This window comes from Falco rusticolus, chromosome 9, assembly GCF_015220075.1.
Source record: "Falco rusticolus isolate bFalRus1 chromosome 9, bFalRus1.pri, whole genome shotgun sequence".
NCBI classification, from domain to species: domain Eukaryota; kingdom Metazoa; phylum Chordata; class Aves; order Falconiformes; family Falconidae; genus Falco; species Falco rusticolus.
In genome coordinates this window covers 35340196-35357084 of record NC_051195.1, presented here as the reverse complement: position 1 = coordinate 35357084, position 16889 = coordinate 35340196, and the positions used below count along the sequence as shown (strand labels likewise).

Sequence of the window (16889 nt, the reverse complement as noted above, 5' to 3'; positions counted from 1 at the left end):
GTTGTAGGTACAGTAATTTTATCAGAGAAAAGACCGATACGAGAGTAACCAGATCCCTGTTCCGCTTAAAAGGAGCGTTACTGGAACAGTCTTCCTTTTCCTTGCCATGTCTTTCTCCCAAAACTGACTCAGCACTGGGCTCTCCTCCATGCAGGACTGCAGCCACTCTCATCCAAAGGGACAGCTGTGCTCACCAAGAGCTTTGGAAGGGACACGCACCCTTGGATGCCAGGGTTTGGGCCAGTCTCTCTAGTCCAGGTTTAGGTGACGCTTTCCTGGGAGGCAGCTTGTTCCAAAACAGCGAAAGGAGAGATAAGCCTTCATAAGTCACTAGTCAATACCCAAAATGGACCTGTCTGGGCACCTAGCCAATTCCTGTGCCCATGTCCTGCGATGGGGACTGGCAAATGCTCCCACCAGCCAAGCTGCAGGGCAGGAGGCCAGGGGGTGGCACTGGTGGTGCCACCGTGCCACCTCAGAGGGAAGCCCAGCCGGGGCAGTTCATGTGCTGGATCTGCTTGTGCCAGGCTCAGAAATAATGTGAGGGCACGGTGTGAGCGGGCAGGTGAGGGAGGTCTTAAGAGGAGGGTGGGATCTTGCAATTTGGGGAGAGGGAAGGTACTTGCAGTGGATGCTGGCTGGAGGAATGTGTCATGTGCATCTGTGGAGCTTGTGTCTGGTGCTTGTTGACAGGTGGAGGTATCTGAGAGGTACTCTGCAGCCTCCGAGAGTGGGAGCAGCACAGATGGCCACCCAGAGACAGCTGAGACAAAAGATGGTAAACCCTCACCCTGGGAATGAGAGGGAAATGGAGCCATTGACCCTGCATGTGGCAGGGGGGGTCTGTAGCTTCTCCTGCCACCACAGTCTCAAACTGACCTGCTGCAGGGTGAAAGCTGCGTGTGAATTTGATTTCAGTGCCTTTTTCCATAATGAATTGACAGGTGGATGTTGGGATTTCTCAGCAGTTACGGAGTTGGGGTAGGGCTTGAGAAACCTGGGTGTGATACCTGCTGTGCCAGAGAGATCCTGTGCATGACTCTGGGCAAGTCACTTTGGGATTGTTTGAGATGGCATAAATGCAGCCTAAGTGACCTTCCTCAGAGATCTCTGCAGAGAGACTTGGAGTACCTGTGTGAAATGCTGAGCTGTCTCCAATGGGACAGTTACACCTTCACACTAGGGCATCCAACTCTGGGCTTTAAGCTGAATTCCCCATCTATAAGATTGGGTAGGGAAATATGTAAAAAGCAGAGATACTTTATTAAAAGGATGGCGGGACCCATCTTAATATCACAGAGGGGGAAAGAGAAATCTATGATGAGGACTCACTGGAGTCACCCAACAGAGCTCAGCTGCTGAGTCCCTCTACACTAGGGCTTCATCACTTTGTTGTGATAGTGGGAAGGAATATCTGGACTGAAAATATCCAACTTCATTTCTTACCTGGATTATCTGATGAATAGACAGCAATATTTGTACAATCACTGATGTGCTCAGTAGGAAAATGCTGGGTAAGCCACACGTATACCTTTTTCTTTTCTGGTAGTTAAGAAGAAGGGAACAACTGGCCTGAAACTGAGCAACCTGATGAACCTTGGGAGGAAAAAATCCAGCTCCCTGGATAGCCCAGAGAGATCCCTGGAGACTTCAAGTAAGTGGCAGCACGAGCCCCTCTACAGGGACTTGTCTCAGGGCTGGATTTCAGTGTGCAGGGCAGAATGAGCACCAGGCATCCTCCTGCTCAAACACATGTGTGCCACGCTGTCCCGCTGGGGCAGGCAAAGAGGCCACAGTCTGCTTGGTCCGTGCCAGTAAGTCCATGCAGACTGCGGTGCCTCTTACACATTAAGGTGACTGTGTGGCTTACAAGGGCAGGCAATATAGCTCGCAGGGTGACCCAAGAGGAAGGGCAGGCAACACCAGACATGCATGCAAAGGGCCTCTGTGCTGCTCTTCCTAGGGTGTGGGAGTCAGCAGGGAGAGTTGTATGGGTCAGCTGGTATTCACCATCCAGGACCAACTTCATCCAAACATCTGCAGCCAACTTGCTGCTCCAAACCCAACCTGAATTTCAAGGGTGTCACTTTGAACAGATTTTTACCCTTTTCTCCCTGTTTTGTATGGATAAGACAGCTTGTCTTTGTGCTTTTGCTCTTTGTTGTTGCCTGTGGCTTAGTGTTCTGTGGTAACCTCGGAAGTTACCCATCAGAAATCCCCATTCATGAGTTTGGATTCCCTGTCGCCATGGGGTGAAAAATGTGCCTAAGTAGACTGTGCTTGCTTGCAGGTTACCTGAATGTGCTAGTGAACAGCCAGTGGAAGTCCCGCTGGTGTCAGATAAAAGATGGTCACCTCCATTTCTACCAGGACAAGAACCGAAGCAAACTGGCTCAACAGCCCCTGAGTTTGGCAGGTTGTGAAATTATCCCAGAGCCAAGCCCTGATCATCTCTACTCCTTCCGCATCCTGCACAACGGGGAAGAACGGGTCATCCTGGAGGTAAGGTGTATAACTCCAAGAAAGTTCTGCTTTAAGTCATCAGCTTGGGTGTCTCAGTGGGCCTAAAGACTGGTGAGGTCCTCCAGAGGAACACACAGTCCAGCAAAACAGAACCTGAAGCATGGGACTTCGGCTTATCTGTGAGTGGTCACCTAGAAGGTGTCCTACCTAGCTGGTAATCCAGGCTGTATCTGATGCTGGTGCACCCAGAGGACCATTCAGCCTTCATCTTAGGCAGTCACCTTAGGATGGGATGAAGGGTCCTCTGGAGGTGTCCATCCCTCTCCACTGACTATAGGATAACCTTGGATAATAAAATTATATGGGACGCATTTCAGGTGGTTAATGTTAGGTGAGATGAATGCCATTTCAATGATTTAAGTCTGTGGTTAGGAGAACAGAAAACAGAGAGTCCCAAAGCCATGGGTCATGCATCCCAAAGTAAACTGATCACAGATCTTCACTTGAAAGTGCAAGTGAATTGATGTCCGTCTGTTACTTTCCTTCACTTGCATCCAGGACTGTTTATCTCTAATCTTAGCTTTCCCTGACGACAGTGCAATTATAGTAGGAGGTGGACAATGTGAGCAATTTCCTGTATTTTTCTAGTGGGTGGATATTTATAGCTAAACAACTGACTTCAAGGGCCTGCCGTGAGGCTTGAAGGTGTTTTTGTTTAGCTTCTGATTCAGGGTATATCTGTGTCTAAGAAATTTTGCCCAATTACAAATGTGAAGAAGAGGTGCTGGGAAAATCTACATTTTGTGAATGGAAGAATGTGTATTTTGTTGGGATGTCAGACTCCATGTACAGACTAGCTAGCTGGCGGGCTTCCCAAGGACTGAAGTCTCTGCAAACTAAAACAGATTGAAAGCTTAAAATACACTTTCCAGTTTGGGATTCACTTGCCCTGAATTTTACCTTGAGAATACTGCTCTTAACTCCTCAAATCAAAGCCAAAGATGGCTACATCAGCCCGCTTCTTCTTGCTTCAGGTAGAAATCCCCTGCTACTGGGAAGTGCACATGGCTCTGTGCTAGAGCTGACTTCAAGGCACTGTATTTAATTCTTCATTTTGCAAACTGTCAGGCTGTTCACTGCAGCTGGGAATTTGGTACTGCCCATATGAAAGCAAGGGGCTCTCTTTGATGTTCTCTGATCCTGATCCCACTTTAAACTCTTCCCTTCCCCTCTCCCCTGTGCAAACAGCCCTGGAAGGGGTTGGGGCTCTGGCTTAAGGAACTCGCAGGCTCCCTGGAGCGCTGGGGTCTCCTTGCACTTGCAGGGCTGTGTTTGACAAGCCCATTGCTGCGCTCTGCTGGTGCAAAATAAAACCCATGCACTTGCCTTGCCAAAGCTGGCTCCCCACCAGCATCTCCAGAGAATTCTCTTACTCTTGTAGGCAGCCAAGTTGATCCCCATTGCAAGGAAAATGCAGACTGACTAGAAATTTTAGGAAGGAGTTAAGTGAAGAGCTGCATTCAGGTATCTTCCAAATCTGTGAATCAGTCTGTACGCAGAGCGGTTAATTTTTCTTTTAATGCAGTCTCAGGTTTAATATAAGTAACACTCAACAGTTCATCTTTCCCCTTGCCAGCTGAGAGGACTGCCAGCATACTTCCCTACTCAAGGCTAAGTCAGCGTTAGCTTTGGGACCGCAGAGGAGCTGCTGTTGCAACCTGTCCTGTCTGTCTGATCTCCTTGTAGGCAAAGTCCTCGGAGGAAATGGGCCACTGGCTGGGCCTCCTCTTGTCCGAGTCTGGTTCAAAAACAGACCCGGAGGAATTTACCTACGATTACGTGGATGCCGACAGGGTTTCCTGCATCGTGAGCGCTGCCAAGAACTCCTTCTTGTATGTCAGTGGTAACAGGTGGGGCTGCATGGGGCTGGTAGAGGGGAAGCAAACTGGAGCGGGGGTCCCTCCGCTTGCGGGAGGCTGCCTGCCGTGGGAATAGCTGCTAAATTCACAGCTGCAGCTTAGTCACTTTCTTTGGAAGCTCAGTGCAGGACAGGAGAGCACTTGTCATTGTCCCACCACGATGCATCTAACCTGAGCTGCAGCCTGCCACAGGGCATGGGGCACATGCCCAGGTGGCTTTTGCAAAGGCAGGCTGGTGGGGTGGGCTTGGCTGGGGCTGTGGTGCCGCACGTTCACCATGCCACTGGGGCAGAGCAGTCGTGCTGCTGCAGTGCTGTGCCCAAGGGCTGGGGGAGACAGCAAAGAGGAACTGCAGCCCCGCTCTGGTAGGTGCTGCTTAACGGGCAAGGGGAGCAGTGATCACGCTGCTGCATGCCTCTGCCTTCTCATCTCCTGCGTCTGGCTGCATGCCCCTGGCCAGACCCCAGGACTGCAATGTTTGAATGCTCCAAAATGCAGCACAGCACGGCCACGTGGCGAGACCAGTCCCTCCTGATGGGACGTCCCGCTGCCTGTTCACAGCTTAATGCAGAGGAAGTACTCTGAGCCCAACGCCTACATCGACAACCTGCCCAAGGCCAGGATGCAGCAGGAGGAGCTGTATGACGATGTGGACCTGCCTGTGGTAAGATGTCAGCGCCGCAGGCAGCTACCCTGCTGCAGCAAGCTCTGTGGAGACCATGGGCAAACATCTGGCCGGGGCCAGTCTCCACCAGCGAAGGGAGAAGTTTTCCAACAGTAGCAAAGGGGATTCCCAGCCCATGGGGAAATCCAGGCTTTTGCAACAGGGCAGAAGCAAGCACTGGAGAGGAGTTGCTAAGGAATGGGAGAGACGTTTCCAGCAGGGTACTGTAGGGATCCTCAAGCAGCTGGGATAAAATCCCACAGTTTCCATCAGCAAACAGCATGGTGATTTGGTGATAAATAAACTGGGCTCCAAACAATACACTATTAAAATTCCTTTTGATGCCTGTGAGAGCAAGTCCTGTGTGTAAGGACAAGAAAGATGGGCCACGCTAGGGATGGGACTGTTATCCCAGGAAAGTCACAGAACCTGGCAGGGGTTGCTAGATGTACAAGTGTGTGAGATCCTTGCATGGGGCTGCTGCTACCATTGGAAAGACCTATTAAAGTAGAGCAGGAGGGGCCTTTCCTTCAGTACACCAAAAAGCCCTGTACGGAATGACTTAAGAGAATCGGGCTGTAGTTTCTCTAAGGTTTAAGGAAAATTCTCCAGATTGCGTGAGGTGATGCTGCTCTGCAGTGAGATGTTTCCTGCACTTCTGGCTGCAGTAGGTGGTCCCTTTTCAGAAGAACATTCTCATTTTGCAGGAAGAAGTACCCAAGAGCGAGAGTAAACCGCAGGGAGACCAAGACAGAGTATACCTGGATCTCACCCCAGTGAAGTCCTTCCTACACACTGCTGAAAAGAAGCCATGCCAGCCTTCACCCCTTGGCTCACCATCTTTAGAAAGGGCCGCCAACAAGGCTGCAGCAGAGAGCGCAGCCGAGACAGCCCTCGTGGCTAAGGAGGCCGAGCCCTGTAGTAAGGTGATGGAGACCTCGGAGCAGGTACTGTCTTGAACTGTGGTGCGGGGCCAGGCTTCATCACTGAGCCACTGCCCACCACTGCCTCATCCCGCTTTGTTTTCCCCCCACAGAAACACCTGGAGAAGCCAGAGCCCAATGAGGCACTGCCACGGATGCCCGCCATCAAAATCCAGCCCCAGCAGCAGAACATCGCCTTCCCCCAGCCAGCCCCTGAGGCACCGCTGGGCGCAGTGACAGCGGGCAGCCCCCAGCTACTGCCCGCACACCGGCCCAAGATGCCACTGCCAGGTGAGCGGGCTGCACGGGGGGGCAGCAGGTGCCTGCTGCAGCAGGGGCTTGGAGGGAGGTGGTGCTCACAGGGAGCCGAGTTTTGCCCGATGGTTCAGCTTCCTGCTACTGTACAGTAGCTTTACAGTGCCCAAGGGGCTAAGCTAAGTTTCCCAACTGGTGACTTTCCACACCTTCATTCATTTTCTTTCCAAGCACCTGAAAAGATTTTTCCTCCTACTTTTTCCCCTGACTGAGCTTGTGTTGGTGGCTCATGTTTCTAGCAGCAGCAGTGGAAACCAAGCTGGGCAAGAACAGGACGGAGGCAGAGGTGAAGCGTTTTACAGAGGAGAAGGAACGGCTGGAGAAGGAAAAGGATGAAATCCGGGCTCAGCTCACACAGCTGCGCAAGGAGAGGCGGGAGCTGAAGGAAATGCTTGGGGGCAGCACAGGTACAGCAGGGCAAGGTGTGATGTGTGGAAGTGAGCCAAGGTGGGATCACAGGGAAGGAGGGGGCACTGAACCTGGCCCAGCTGGGACCAGAAGGGGCAAGGGGGAGAACTGGCACTTTGAGCCAAACCACATAGCCCAAACTGCACTAGAGCGAGAGCTTGCTCTGCCACAGTCCCTTCTGGGGGAAAACGTACAGGACATGCCCTGGTCCCTGCTACCCTCATAAGCTCCCCAAGTACCTGGCTAGCACCAAGTTACCGCTCCCTTCACAGACAAGAGCCTGGAGCAGAGGCTGAAGGAGATAGAAGAAGAATGCAAAAGGAAGGAGAGTCGGAGGGTTGACCTGGAGCTGAGCCTGGTGGAGGTGAAGGAGAATCTGAAGAAGGCAGAGTCTGGTCCTGTGACATTGGGCACTGCAGTGGACACCACACATTTGGAGAATGCAGCCCCCCGGGTACGTGGGGGGCACCCCTGGGATGCACAGCAGCTTCCCAGCAGCCAGGCAGTTGCACTTCCTCAGTTTGCTTAATAATATAATAATTAATACAGTATTATACTATCATATATAACCTTATATAATTGTATAGATTGTAGTTATATGTCATCCCTAAGTACTGTATTATTATATATAATGTAATGAGGTAACAGCAGCAAGGGGGAGGTGAGAGAAGGGCTGTACTTCCCTGTAGGACCTTGAGTGACGCCCTCCAGGCCCATGCAGGTCAGGACCCAGCACCTTGTGCTCAGCTGAGCAAAGGGATGTTTACGGGGAAGGAGATTCAGGCATCTGAATTCCTTCATGGGAGCTTGGTTCCCATGAAATGGAGATGGTCACCACCTGAGCCCCTCTGTACCTCTGCTTGAGTCCTCAACACCCAAACACACCACACACACACATCTTGGTTGTACTTCAAAGCAGGCATGTCACTGGAAAAAATGCACCTCTGTGCAAGCGGGATGTGACTGACTAGGAGATGGAAAAGGCAGCAATCTCAGTAGTCTGAAGTCATCGCCCTTTCTATTATTTTTATTGTAGATTCAAGCAAAAAGTGCTAGTCCAGCAAACAGCGCAGAGAACTCACCAGTCAATTCAGCAACGGCTTTAAAAAATCGTCCTTTATCCGTCATGGTGACAGGGAAGGGAACAGTCCTACAGAAAGCTAAGGTAACGCACCAACCGGTACAGGAGAAAAATCCACCTGGGACAGCCGCTGCTTTTCCCTCGTAGCAGTGCAGCAGACTGCCTTCTGGTGGGATGGGGCGGTGGGGGGGGTCCCACATCTGGGAAGCACCCCTGACTGAGCACCACTCAGAGCCAGCCAGCCTGGTCTTCCTCTGGTCTTTTCACCTGGGTTTGCCTTGGCTGCAATTTTAAATTATTAAATACACATATTGCTTAAATGGAGAGACATCCCTGACACAACCTATGGCCAAAACCACTCTGGTACCAGATGATCGGGTTGATCCTGTGCACATTATGGCTACTGTGGCTTGCCAGATTTGCCTTTTGACTAATTTGCCTTTATTCCTTGGCAGGAATGGGAGAAGAAGGGAGCTAGTTAGAACCACGTTTTTCAGAGATGAACTAAAGACTGGAATTGCTCACGCATGGCCAAGGGGATTCAGTTATCTGTAGGTGGAGACTGGGTGTGCAACACAACCACACACCAGGTGCCTCCTCCATGCCGCGCCAACTGCCCAGATGCAGCAATGGAGTCAACAGCTGCCGCTATGAGTTATCCCAAATGATCTCGCTCTTTCCAGACAAGTCCCAATCATGTAGCTAAAACAATAACAACCAGTGACAATCCTTGCATCAAATTCCTAACCCAGTTGACGTAAACAAGAATGTTACTGTACATAGGGATGTTTTGTGTATTTCTACTCTGAAGGCTTATCTGTGAGTTATTAAGGTTTCTATACTAGTGCCAGTAGTGTGTTCAGAAGGGTCCTTTGCTGTTCTTTATAACCCAGTGGTTTTCAACCTGTCATGGCAAACTGCAGCCAACTAAAGTCTCACCTGTCTTGCTGCCAGTCATCACGCAGCTGCATTTCACCCAGCCTTCAGCCAAGGGCGCTACCCACACCTGAGCAATGCTCGAGACATGAAGGAGAAGCACGCAGCAACCTGTCCAGGGGGGTTTCAATCTATGTCCTGATGCATCCCAGCATGTGCTCACTCCTGCCAGCCAGCTGCAGACTTGCCAGAGTACGAAGGAAGATCCCTGCTCACCTTCTCATGCTGTAAGCTGTGTTACAGACTGGTGGCACCAAGAGCTCTGGGCAAAGATGATCTTCCAAGCAGATTCAGTTAATTTTCTTGAAGATCTTGTTCTACTTCACCTGAAGAGTTTGTTCTGGGGGAGAAAAAATATATATAGTTGAAGGTTTATTAATAATTTACAAAAGGCCTAGGCCTGCTCAGCTGTTGTACGGGGAAGCTGGATCCCAATGTATCATTCAGGGCTTGCCCTTTCTCAGGGGAGGGGAGGTAAAGCTGTCTGGGTGCTCCTGCCCCAGCTGCAAGCACCACTTTGCTGATGCTCTCTGGTCCTCATAGAGCCACAGCTGTACAATCTGCTGAAGGTATCCCCGTGCGAAAGGGGCCCCTCCACATGGGCAGGGCCCAGCAGCCTGACCTGCTCTTCTCCAGGTTCTCGGTCCAGATTGAACCACCCCATCTCTGGTGGGCTGTTGGCCATCTTGGTGCTGTCACCCTTACTTCCAAATTATTAAACTTAATCTAGCCTTTGGGCCCTTCCAGTGTGGCTCACAAAGCCCACCCCTCTCTGCCCTTGCCAAGCTCTGTAATAGAAGATGTTGGGCATTTGGGACTGTTAAGCTGAGAGACACTGAAATCTGAAGGGGGTAGGGGGAGCGTCAGAAGTCCATACACCCTCTCCTCCATGTAACCTGCTGTCGTGGCTGGTGGCCTGGGGACACCTCTGCCTGTCTCTTCTGATGGTCCTTTAGCCCTGGAGCCCAGGCTCAGTAACTGGGTTGACTGTGCCAGGGCTGCAGCTGCTTTCCAACCCTGCAAAGCTAAAGCAGCACCAGTACCCTGGCTGGGGTGTTCCTGGGGTCCTTGCAGCTATACCAATAGACAGCACTTCAACCCAGAGTAAAAACAGGCAAAATGTTGTGCCTTCCTAACCCTTGAAAACCTTTCACAGGCCTGAGTCCACCTCTAAACAGATGCTCTTTCTTCACACAAAGGCCCAAAAGCTCTGGGGGTGCAGGGCTCCGACACCTGGAGCTTGTGGTGGCACTGGGGTGAATGACAACATGCTGATGAGGGGCTCTGGGCTTGCCTGCCATTACCACAGAGCTGGGGTGCAACAAAGCACTTACTCCCCCTGCCCCCCCCCCCTTTTTTTTTTTTTTTTACTTTGACATCTTCACTGTGGTGCAGATGAAGGAATTGCTAATCCCAGGCCTCAGGAGTACATCAGTCAGCCCTAGCTGTCAGGTCTGTCCCTGTGCAAGGGCTGCACATAGGAAAAATCCATGCAAATAAACCACTGGAACTTCTGCTTCAGGACCCAGGGGACTTTCCTCTCCAAAGCACAGGGAGGCCACAGACACCATGAAGCTTTTGTTCTGACCCATAGTGAGCTTGGCAGGAGACCGTCTCTACCCCCTAAATGTATGTGTAGTACCATGTCCTCACTGTACACCCTGCTGTCGTCCTCTAGAAGTTGTCCAGACATTTCACAGTGGTACTGAGACAGCGATGGATGAACGAGAGCAGCTCTGCTTTCCCCACCACAGCCCAGCCAACTTCAGTGGTCCTGCTGGGATATCTCCATCAGGGGATGGTAAACATAGGCAAGGCAAGTCCTGAGCAACACGTGTTCCCCAGACAAGAAGTGTTAAACAATGTCTCTGCATCCCCATTGTTTTCCTAACTCAAGGCATTTCCTTTGTTGTAACTGTGACCTATAAAGTGGCGCTTTAGAGGGTTTTATAATAAAATGTTGAGTATATTATGTTACTAGTGTTTTTTCTTTGTAATGTGGCTTGTCCCTGCTCTACTTGCCAGTGCATTTCAAGCACATCACACCCCCAGTCTCTCGACACTGTTACTAAAGTTCCTTAGCTATGCCGTCTGTAACTGCAATGGACTGTATCTTAAATAATTTAGCCCTCTATAGTTAATGCACTGTCAACCAAAAAAAATTCTGGACAGCTAACCCACTGAAAAATAGCAATAACCCTGACAATTTGCATGAATACCTGGAACAGACTCCGGCCTGTATCTCCATAGCGCAGTCCTCTTGCACAAAACCAGTGGAGAGAAATACATCTTGCACAAAACCAGCGGAGAGAAATACATCCAGTACCTTCCTCTGGCCACTAGGTAGCAACTGTCTGCAAGGCTTGGTGCCTGCTGCGGTCATGGTTGGGAAAACCAGGATGGGGTTTCGCTAGAAAGGAAGGAAAACAGTTAAGTGAAGAAAGTGGTTGAGGCCAGTCATTACAGAACAGGCACCCGTGAAGTATCTTTTGGTGGCTGTACCACTACTAGCTCCGGCAGCAAGCCCGGGAAGGCAGCGAAGCTACAGCACAAAGTCCTGGAGAAGGTCCCGCTCCCCTGCCTTTCCTAGCCCACCCATTGACACAAACCTGCCAACAAGCCCATTAGTGTCCTGACAGCCTCTGAACCCAGGAATCCGGCCAGAGCAACTCGATTTGGGATTGCTGATTGCGTGAGCTGAAGGGGAAGTAGCAATTGCTTTTGCCCTTCCCCAGCAGCACTGGCCATCACCTATGGCTGCTTTCCAACCCCTCAGCACCAGCACCAGCTGCCCCCAAGCGCACTTCTGCCTTTTGATCCCCACGGACCATCCTGGCACCAAACACAGCTGCCAAGGGTCATGGCTGCACCCAGACTGAAGGGTTCGCTCCCCCAAGCACCACAAAGCCCTTGTGCCTGGCTCAAATGCGGTCTCTTCCTACAAAATACCATGTTTAAGGATCAGGCCCAGAGACACAGCTGTGTTGGGAGGCAGAGCTCCTACTGCTACCGAATGCCTAACACGTAATTTCATGCTTATTATTAACACTTTGTTAGTTATTCCCAGCGTGACTCTCACCTGTGCACAATGCAGTCAGGCCACTACAGAGCCTGCAGCGTGTCGCAAGCAGAAGCCCGTATTCATCTGGAACTAAATTTGCCACTACAAATCCTTTTTCTAAGCAAGTTTATCACCTAAGTACCTTCAGTTCCTGCTTTGGATACACAGAACAACCCTACAACAGCTACTGGGGGGTCACGCCTAGCTGATCAGGAGAGCTTGTGATTTGCAACTAAGACACACATAAAGCACCAGATTTTAAAGGAAAAAAGAAGCAGCCAGGTGCTTTCAGGACAGCTTCAGCAGACCTCACGCAGCCCGGCCCTGGCTGTTGGTGCCCGGGGAGGGTGGCACAGAGGGGTCCGAAGCCCAGCTTCCCTGCTGCAGCCTTTGCAGTACAGGCACCAACACATTTAGTCATCACAAATAGGTGTGATTTTGCTTGCTGAGGGAAGGTAAGGCTAAAGGGGGTGAAATTCATGGTACTTACTTAAATCCCAGTTTCTTAAAGGAGAAACAGGCTCTCCCCTGAAGTCAGCACATGCCCCACAACCAGCCAAGGCTCGCCCAGCAATCCTACAGGGCGAGAGTAATTCACAGCTCCGTGAGTAACAGCAGCCCAGACATCTAAGGTGACCTGGCACAGACATCATCCTCTGCACTCCCCTGATGCCAGACAGGATTAGTGCTGGCTTTGCAGGGACCCCACCTCCTCGGTGGCTGTGCCAGGTGCAAACATCAACCCTTAAGGGAATGAGCTCCCATCAGGTAAGTTCTTGTTAAGTATTTCTGATCGAATCAAAGCAAGTCTGTGAGAGTGAATTTAATAAGGGATCACGTCAGAGACCCAAGCCACTTGCTTTCTTACTCTTTTTTAACTAAAATTTGCAGGAGAAAGGGCCTAGACATTATTCAAACTGGTTTTTCAAAAAGAAAAACAAAACTGCTCCAACAACTACTCAGCAGCACCCTGCTTGCCTGTGACCATCCAGTATATCCTGACCTTTGTTACCAGTTTGGCTTTTCCCACCTCCTCCCAAAGCCCCACCACATTCTTACCTTGCAAAGTGCTTTGGCCTGTACAAAAGGAGAGCTGCTGGGTGCTGCCACTGCCACCGCACATCTGCAAAACCATCCGAGGCTTCAGCGATCAGCCGCATTCGGGAGGAAGGTCACAGTCACAGCACAAGTATAGCCCCGACACATAGGCACCAAGACCTCAGCCAGATGTACCCAGAGCTTAAGGACTGGGCTTAGGAACCAGCTTTCCTGAAGCTGCTCCATGAGTTTCCAATCTTTCATGCCATCTCTATGTGACAAACTGATGCACAGAGCTAGATGTATCCCATCCAGCATGAAAATGTTGTCCCCTGCGTGAGATTTTGCAGTCTGTGATTCCTGAATCGCACACAGAGGTTTGTCTGTCTGTGCTTAAAACCAGCAGGATGGTACAAATGCGGGGTTTCCCCCAGCTCAGGACCCAGGCAAGCATCTTTTGTCCCAGTAAAGCCCATGCACTCGAAAGAGGTACATACTAGCTCTGTACTAAAACAAAGAGAACTTACAAAGATTACAGCGAACCGCATTTGCCACAAAGCGAAGTGCTCAGCAGCGCTGTACAAACTATCCTGCAACAGGGACACAAGGCCCTTTAGGCACTTGTATTAGGGCAGGAAAGCATGTCCCAGCTCCAGAGCTGCCTGCCAGACAAGGGGAATATGCTTCCATTTGAGAGGGAAGACTGATCCTGCAGAGGACAGATGCCTGTGAAGAGGGAACTAATGATGCTGTCGGAGAAACTATAGCACAGAAACTGCCAGGGAGCTGCAAACCCAACAGAGCAGCGAGGGCGAGACACGGCAGCCTCTGACCCGTCACACCACAGAGGATGAGCAGGGAGGCCAGGGAGAGTTTCAGAGCAGTCTGGCTGGAACCCAGCTGGCTCTACAGACAGTCCTGCGCCATAAAACACCAACCACATCTTTGTTGTCAGCTGTGAGCCTCATCTAGCCTGTTCTCCCTACACGAAGAGACGAGCGACGGTTTTACAGCTCAGGCAATACTTAACTACAGCGGTGCCCAAGTAGGTAACTTTAATAGGTTAGTTACTCTTTCTCTCCCAAACGTCAGCCCTTCCTTCTATTTTGCTGTGCTGTAGGACACAGACAATCTACTAAGATAACAATGAAAAGAAGAAACTCTTTCTCCCAGCCTGGTTTCTCCCACAAGGTACAACAGTACTGCTCCTGTCTCACTGCCAGCTTTCACCCCCAAGAGTGCTCTTAGACCATTCTTCTTTTGACAGCAAACCTGCACAGTTATTTGTGCTTCTCTTTGTACTTTTAACATTACTATTCAAACATAGGGCCAAGACACCTGGGTGAAGGGATTTTTCTTTGGGGAACAACAGACGTTATTTTCATGAGTGCTGGCAGTCACAGTTAACATCTCTGCCCCAGCCCTGCCCAGAGCTGCTCCTGCTCTCCCAAGGTGATGGATGCCATGGGAAAGGCAGCACAGAACAACCCAACACTGTGAACTACACGCCCTGGGGGAGCAACTGCATAAATTTCACAGCTTCCTGGGCAAATTGATCCAGGGATCCCGTGAGGCTGATGCTCAGAAGGGTGCAGGCATGTGGCCAAACTGTCTTTGGAGACACGTGAACCATCACAGCCCACCAGAGGCCCAGCTTGAGCTAGAGAGACCACTGCTGTGCTGGGGACAAGATCAGCTTAAAACAAGGGGAGGCAGAAATGCTCACCGTCTGTGCTCAGGCCAGGACAAGCCCCCTGTTCTCCCCAGGCAGCTCCACAAGGAGAGCAAAGTGACATGACAAAGCTCTGAGCTGGGAAACAGTACCAAAAAGACAAGGTCAGACCTGACCTGGAATGGGCTAAAAAGAAGGAATAAAAGAAAAATATGCACCAGCAAAGGAGAGAGCAAAGAGGTGGCCAGCAGGAGGAGAAAGGAAAAGGTGACTAAGATCTGGGAGGAGAGGTCCAAGCTTCTTCCTCCTCTAACCTGCACGTTGCCTACCACGCTCTGCTCCCAGCACCCATGCAAAGCTGCTCAGGAGGTTGTCCTGGTCCTGTCCCCTCCAGGTCAGACTGTGGCTGGCTGACAAGAGTGAGGCTGGGAGGGGAAGAATGGAGTTCAACTTCAAAGCAGACAGACCAAAGTCCAAAGACCAGCAGGATGGTACAAACCATAGCTTCATCCAGAGTCTACAACAGGTCAGACCTTTGTTTGCAAACAAAGTTGGGGGACTGCCCTTACTTGGGGTGTTTGCAGCACAGGTAACTGGATTTGACCTGGATCAAATCTAGGAGAAAACCAGCCAACGCACCCACTGAAAAACAGCAACGCACACAGTCACAGCACTGCTTTGGAGTTGAATAAACCATTAAATGCTCTTGCAAAACCAATCCTTTTCAAACCCCTCCTTATCAGAATTACATGGCTACAAAATGCCTATGAAGCTAAACTATATTCATATTCAATCACTCCAAATAAATTCAGAGAAGAAAAGCAGCATGGACAACTTACAAAACAGAATAGATGCTCCTAATCAATTCTGCTTCCTCTTCCTAATCCTCCTGCGTGTAACACACCGCTCACTCCAGCACTGGACTGCCAGTGTGTAATCTACATTACACCCCTTCAGCAGGAGCTCCAGAACTGCTCAGACTTGTACATATTTTTAGACTAACTCAAAGATCTCGCAAGAAAGAAGTCTGTTCAAAAAAACTATCCCATGACACTAGAATCTGGAAGAGGAAATGCAAAATGCCAATAATAAATACTTAAACACAAATATTTACTTCAATTAAAAAAGAAAGGGCACACTGGGAAGCCCAGTTTGTGCAGTGCAGGAACTGGGAACGGCATCAGCACAGTCCCTGTGCTGGAGCAACTCAGTCATTGCCAAGGACAGTGATGGCTTGCTGGATCGTGCCTGCATGTGGCAGTAAGTGTTCCTGGATGGAGAACTGGAACACTCTGCGCATCTGTGTCAGTGTCTCTGATCCACATGCCTTTTGGTGTGCCGAGGGACCCTGGAGAAATGCCGCAAACCCCTTGGACTCCATCACACATGGGAGTGCAGAGGAAGACTTGGGGATCTTGGAGAATTACCCCGGAGAACTCCTGTTGCAGAAGGGAAGCACAGATGTGGGACAGGGGCTTTAGAACCAAGGGATAAGCTCATGCTCAGTCCATTACAACCCACCAAGCACCTCTTGGCCTTAGCTGACAGGCATAACTCCTGGGGTCAGGTAAAGAGCAGAATATTGGTCAAGGGGGAAACCCACTTAATTGGCAGCTTCTCACTATGGGCACAGACCACCTGTAGGGAGCCGGGAGCTCACCACCTCCTTTTGCTATTCTGCTGAGGAGGAGTAAGGCAAAGGGGAGGCTTTTGCACCATGGAAGACATGGAAAGCAATAGGGAGGAGGTCATGCTCCAACAGAAACACTCCCTCCAATTAAAAGGGAGCCAGAGCTTTCCACCCCAGGAGTCAAGGAGGGATTGTTACTTCTAGCAGGGCAGAGGGGGAAAAAAGGAACAGAACAGAACGGAAAAATACCAGAATTATTAGACCTTCTTGGGCTCCTCTCAGTCAGCTTGCTTAGTGAATGCATAAAACAGGGCACAGCTGCTTGACAGAAGCCCTTGTTCCCTTCAGCAGCACAAACCTCTGCACTCCCCATGTGACAGAGGCCACATCAGCACCAAGACCTGGTCACCAAAGAGTTATGCAAGAGTTACAGCCACACCTCTGCTCAAGGAAGAGATGAAGATGTGGGACCCGTTCAGAGGGGCTAGGCAGAACAGATGACACCTGCCGTGGCCACCATCTGCTGATCCTTACTGCTCTCACAGTGAGGTCCTTCCCAGCCATGGCATTCACACCGGTAGCTCCCAGGCCCAAGGATGCATACACCCTGGTTCATGCATGGGTTGGGTTTGCACAGGTTCACGGGGCTTTTTGCTTCTGCAACAAACACAAGCAGGACAGCAGGCTCAGGCACCCCTACAGAGCATTAATAGCTAGGACCCATGTCCATCAGGAATGCTACACAAATAACAGCAACTATATACCCCAGGCATCAAAAA

The 16889-nt window shown here is 50.6% G+C and overlaps 2 protein-coding genes across 4 annotated transcripts in view; one reads left to right on the top strand and one right to left on the bottom strand.

Annotated features, from left to right (window-relative positions):
* Positions 1-10681, top strand: part of AFAP1L2 (actin filament associated protein 1 like 2) — a 71182-nt gene extending 60501 nt beyond the window's left edge. For all 3 annotated transcript variants that reach the window (XM_037400268.1, XM_037400270.1, XM_037400269.1), the window contains 11 exons: positions 694-778; positions 1550-1654; positions 2291-2502; positions 4210-4355; positions 4944-5046; positions 5754-5993; positions 6083-6260; positions 6524-6691; positions 6965-7146; positions 7729-7857; positions 8229-10681. In XM_037400268.1, coding sequence (XP_037256165.1) covers positions 694-778; positions 1550-1654; positions 2291-2502; positions 4210-4355; positions 4944-5046; positions 5754-5993; positions 6083-6260; positions 6524-6691; positions 6965-7146; positions 7729-7857; positions 8229-8255 — 1575 coding nt within the window. In that variant the 3' untranslated portion in view covers positions 8256-10681. The remainder of the gene's footprint in view (positions 1-693; positions 779-1549; positions 1655-2290; positions 2503-4209; positions 4356-4943; positions 5047-5753; positions 5994-6082; positions 6261-6523; positions 6692-6964; positions 7147-7728; positions 7858-8228) is intronic.
* VWA2 (von Willebrand factor A domain containing 2) overlaps positions 7791-16889 on the bottom strand; it is a 34881-nt gene continuing 25782 nt past the window's right edge. Inside the window, exons 13-18 of the mRNA XM_037400271.1 lie at positions 16645-16767; positions 12261-15919; positions 10997-11119; positions 10929-10966; positions 8713-9049; positions 7791-8055 (exon numbers count right to left, since the gene is read on the bottom strand). Of these exons, the coding sequence (XP_037256168.1) occupies positions 15861-15919; positions 16645-16767 (182 nt within the window). The 3' untranslated portion in view covers positions 7791-8055; positions 8713-9049; positions 10929-10966; positions 10997-11119; positions 12261-15860. The remainder of the gene's footprint in view (positions 8056-8712; positions 9050-10928; positions 10967-10996; positions 11120-12260; positions 15920-16644; positions 16768-16889) is intronic.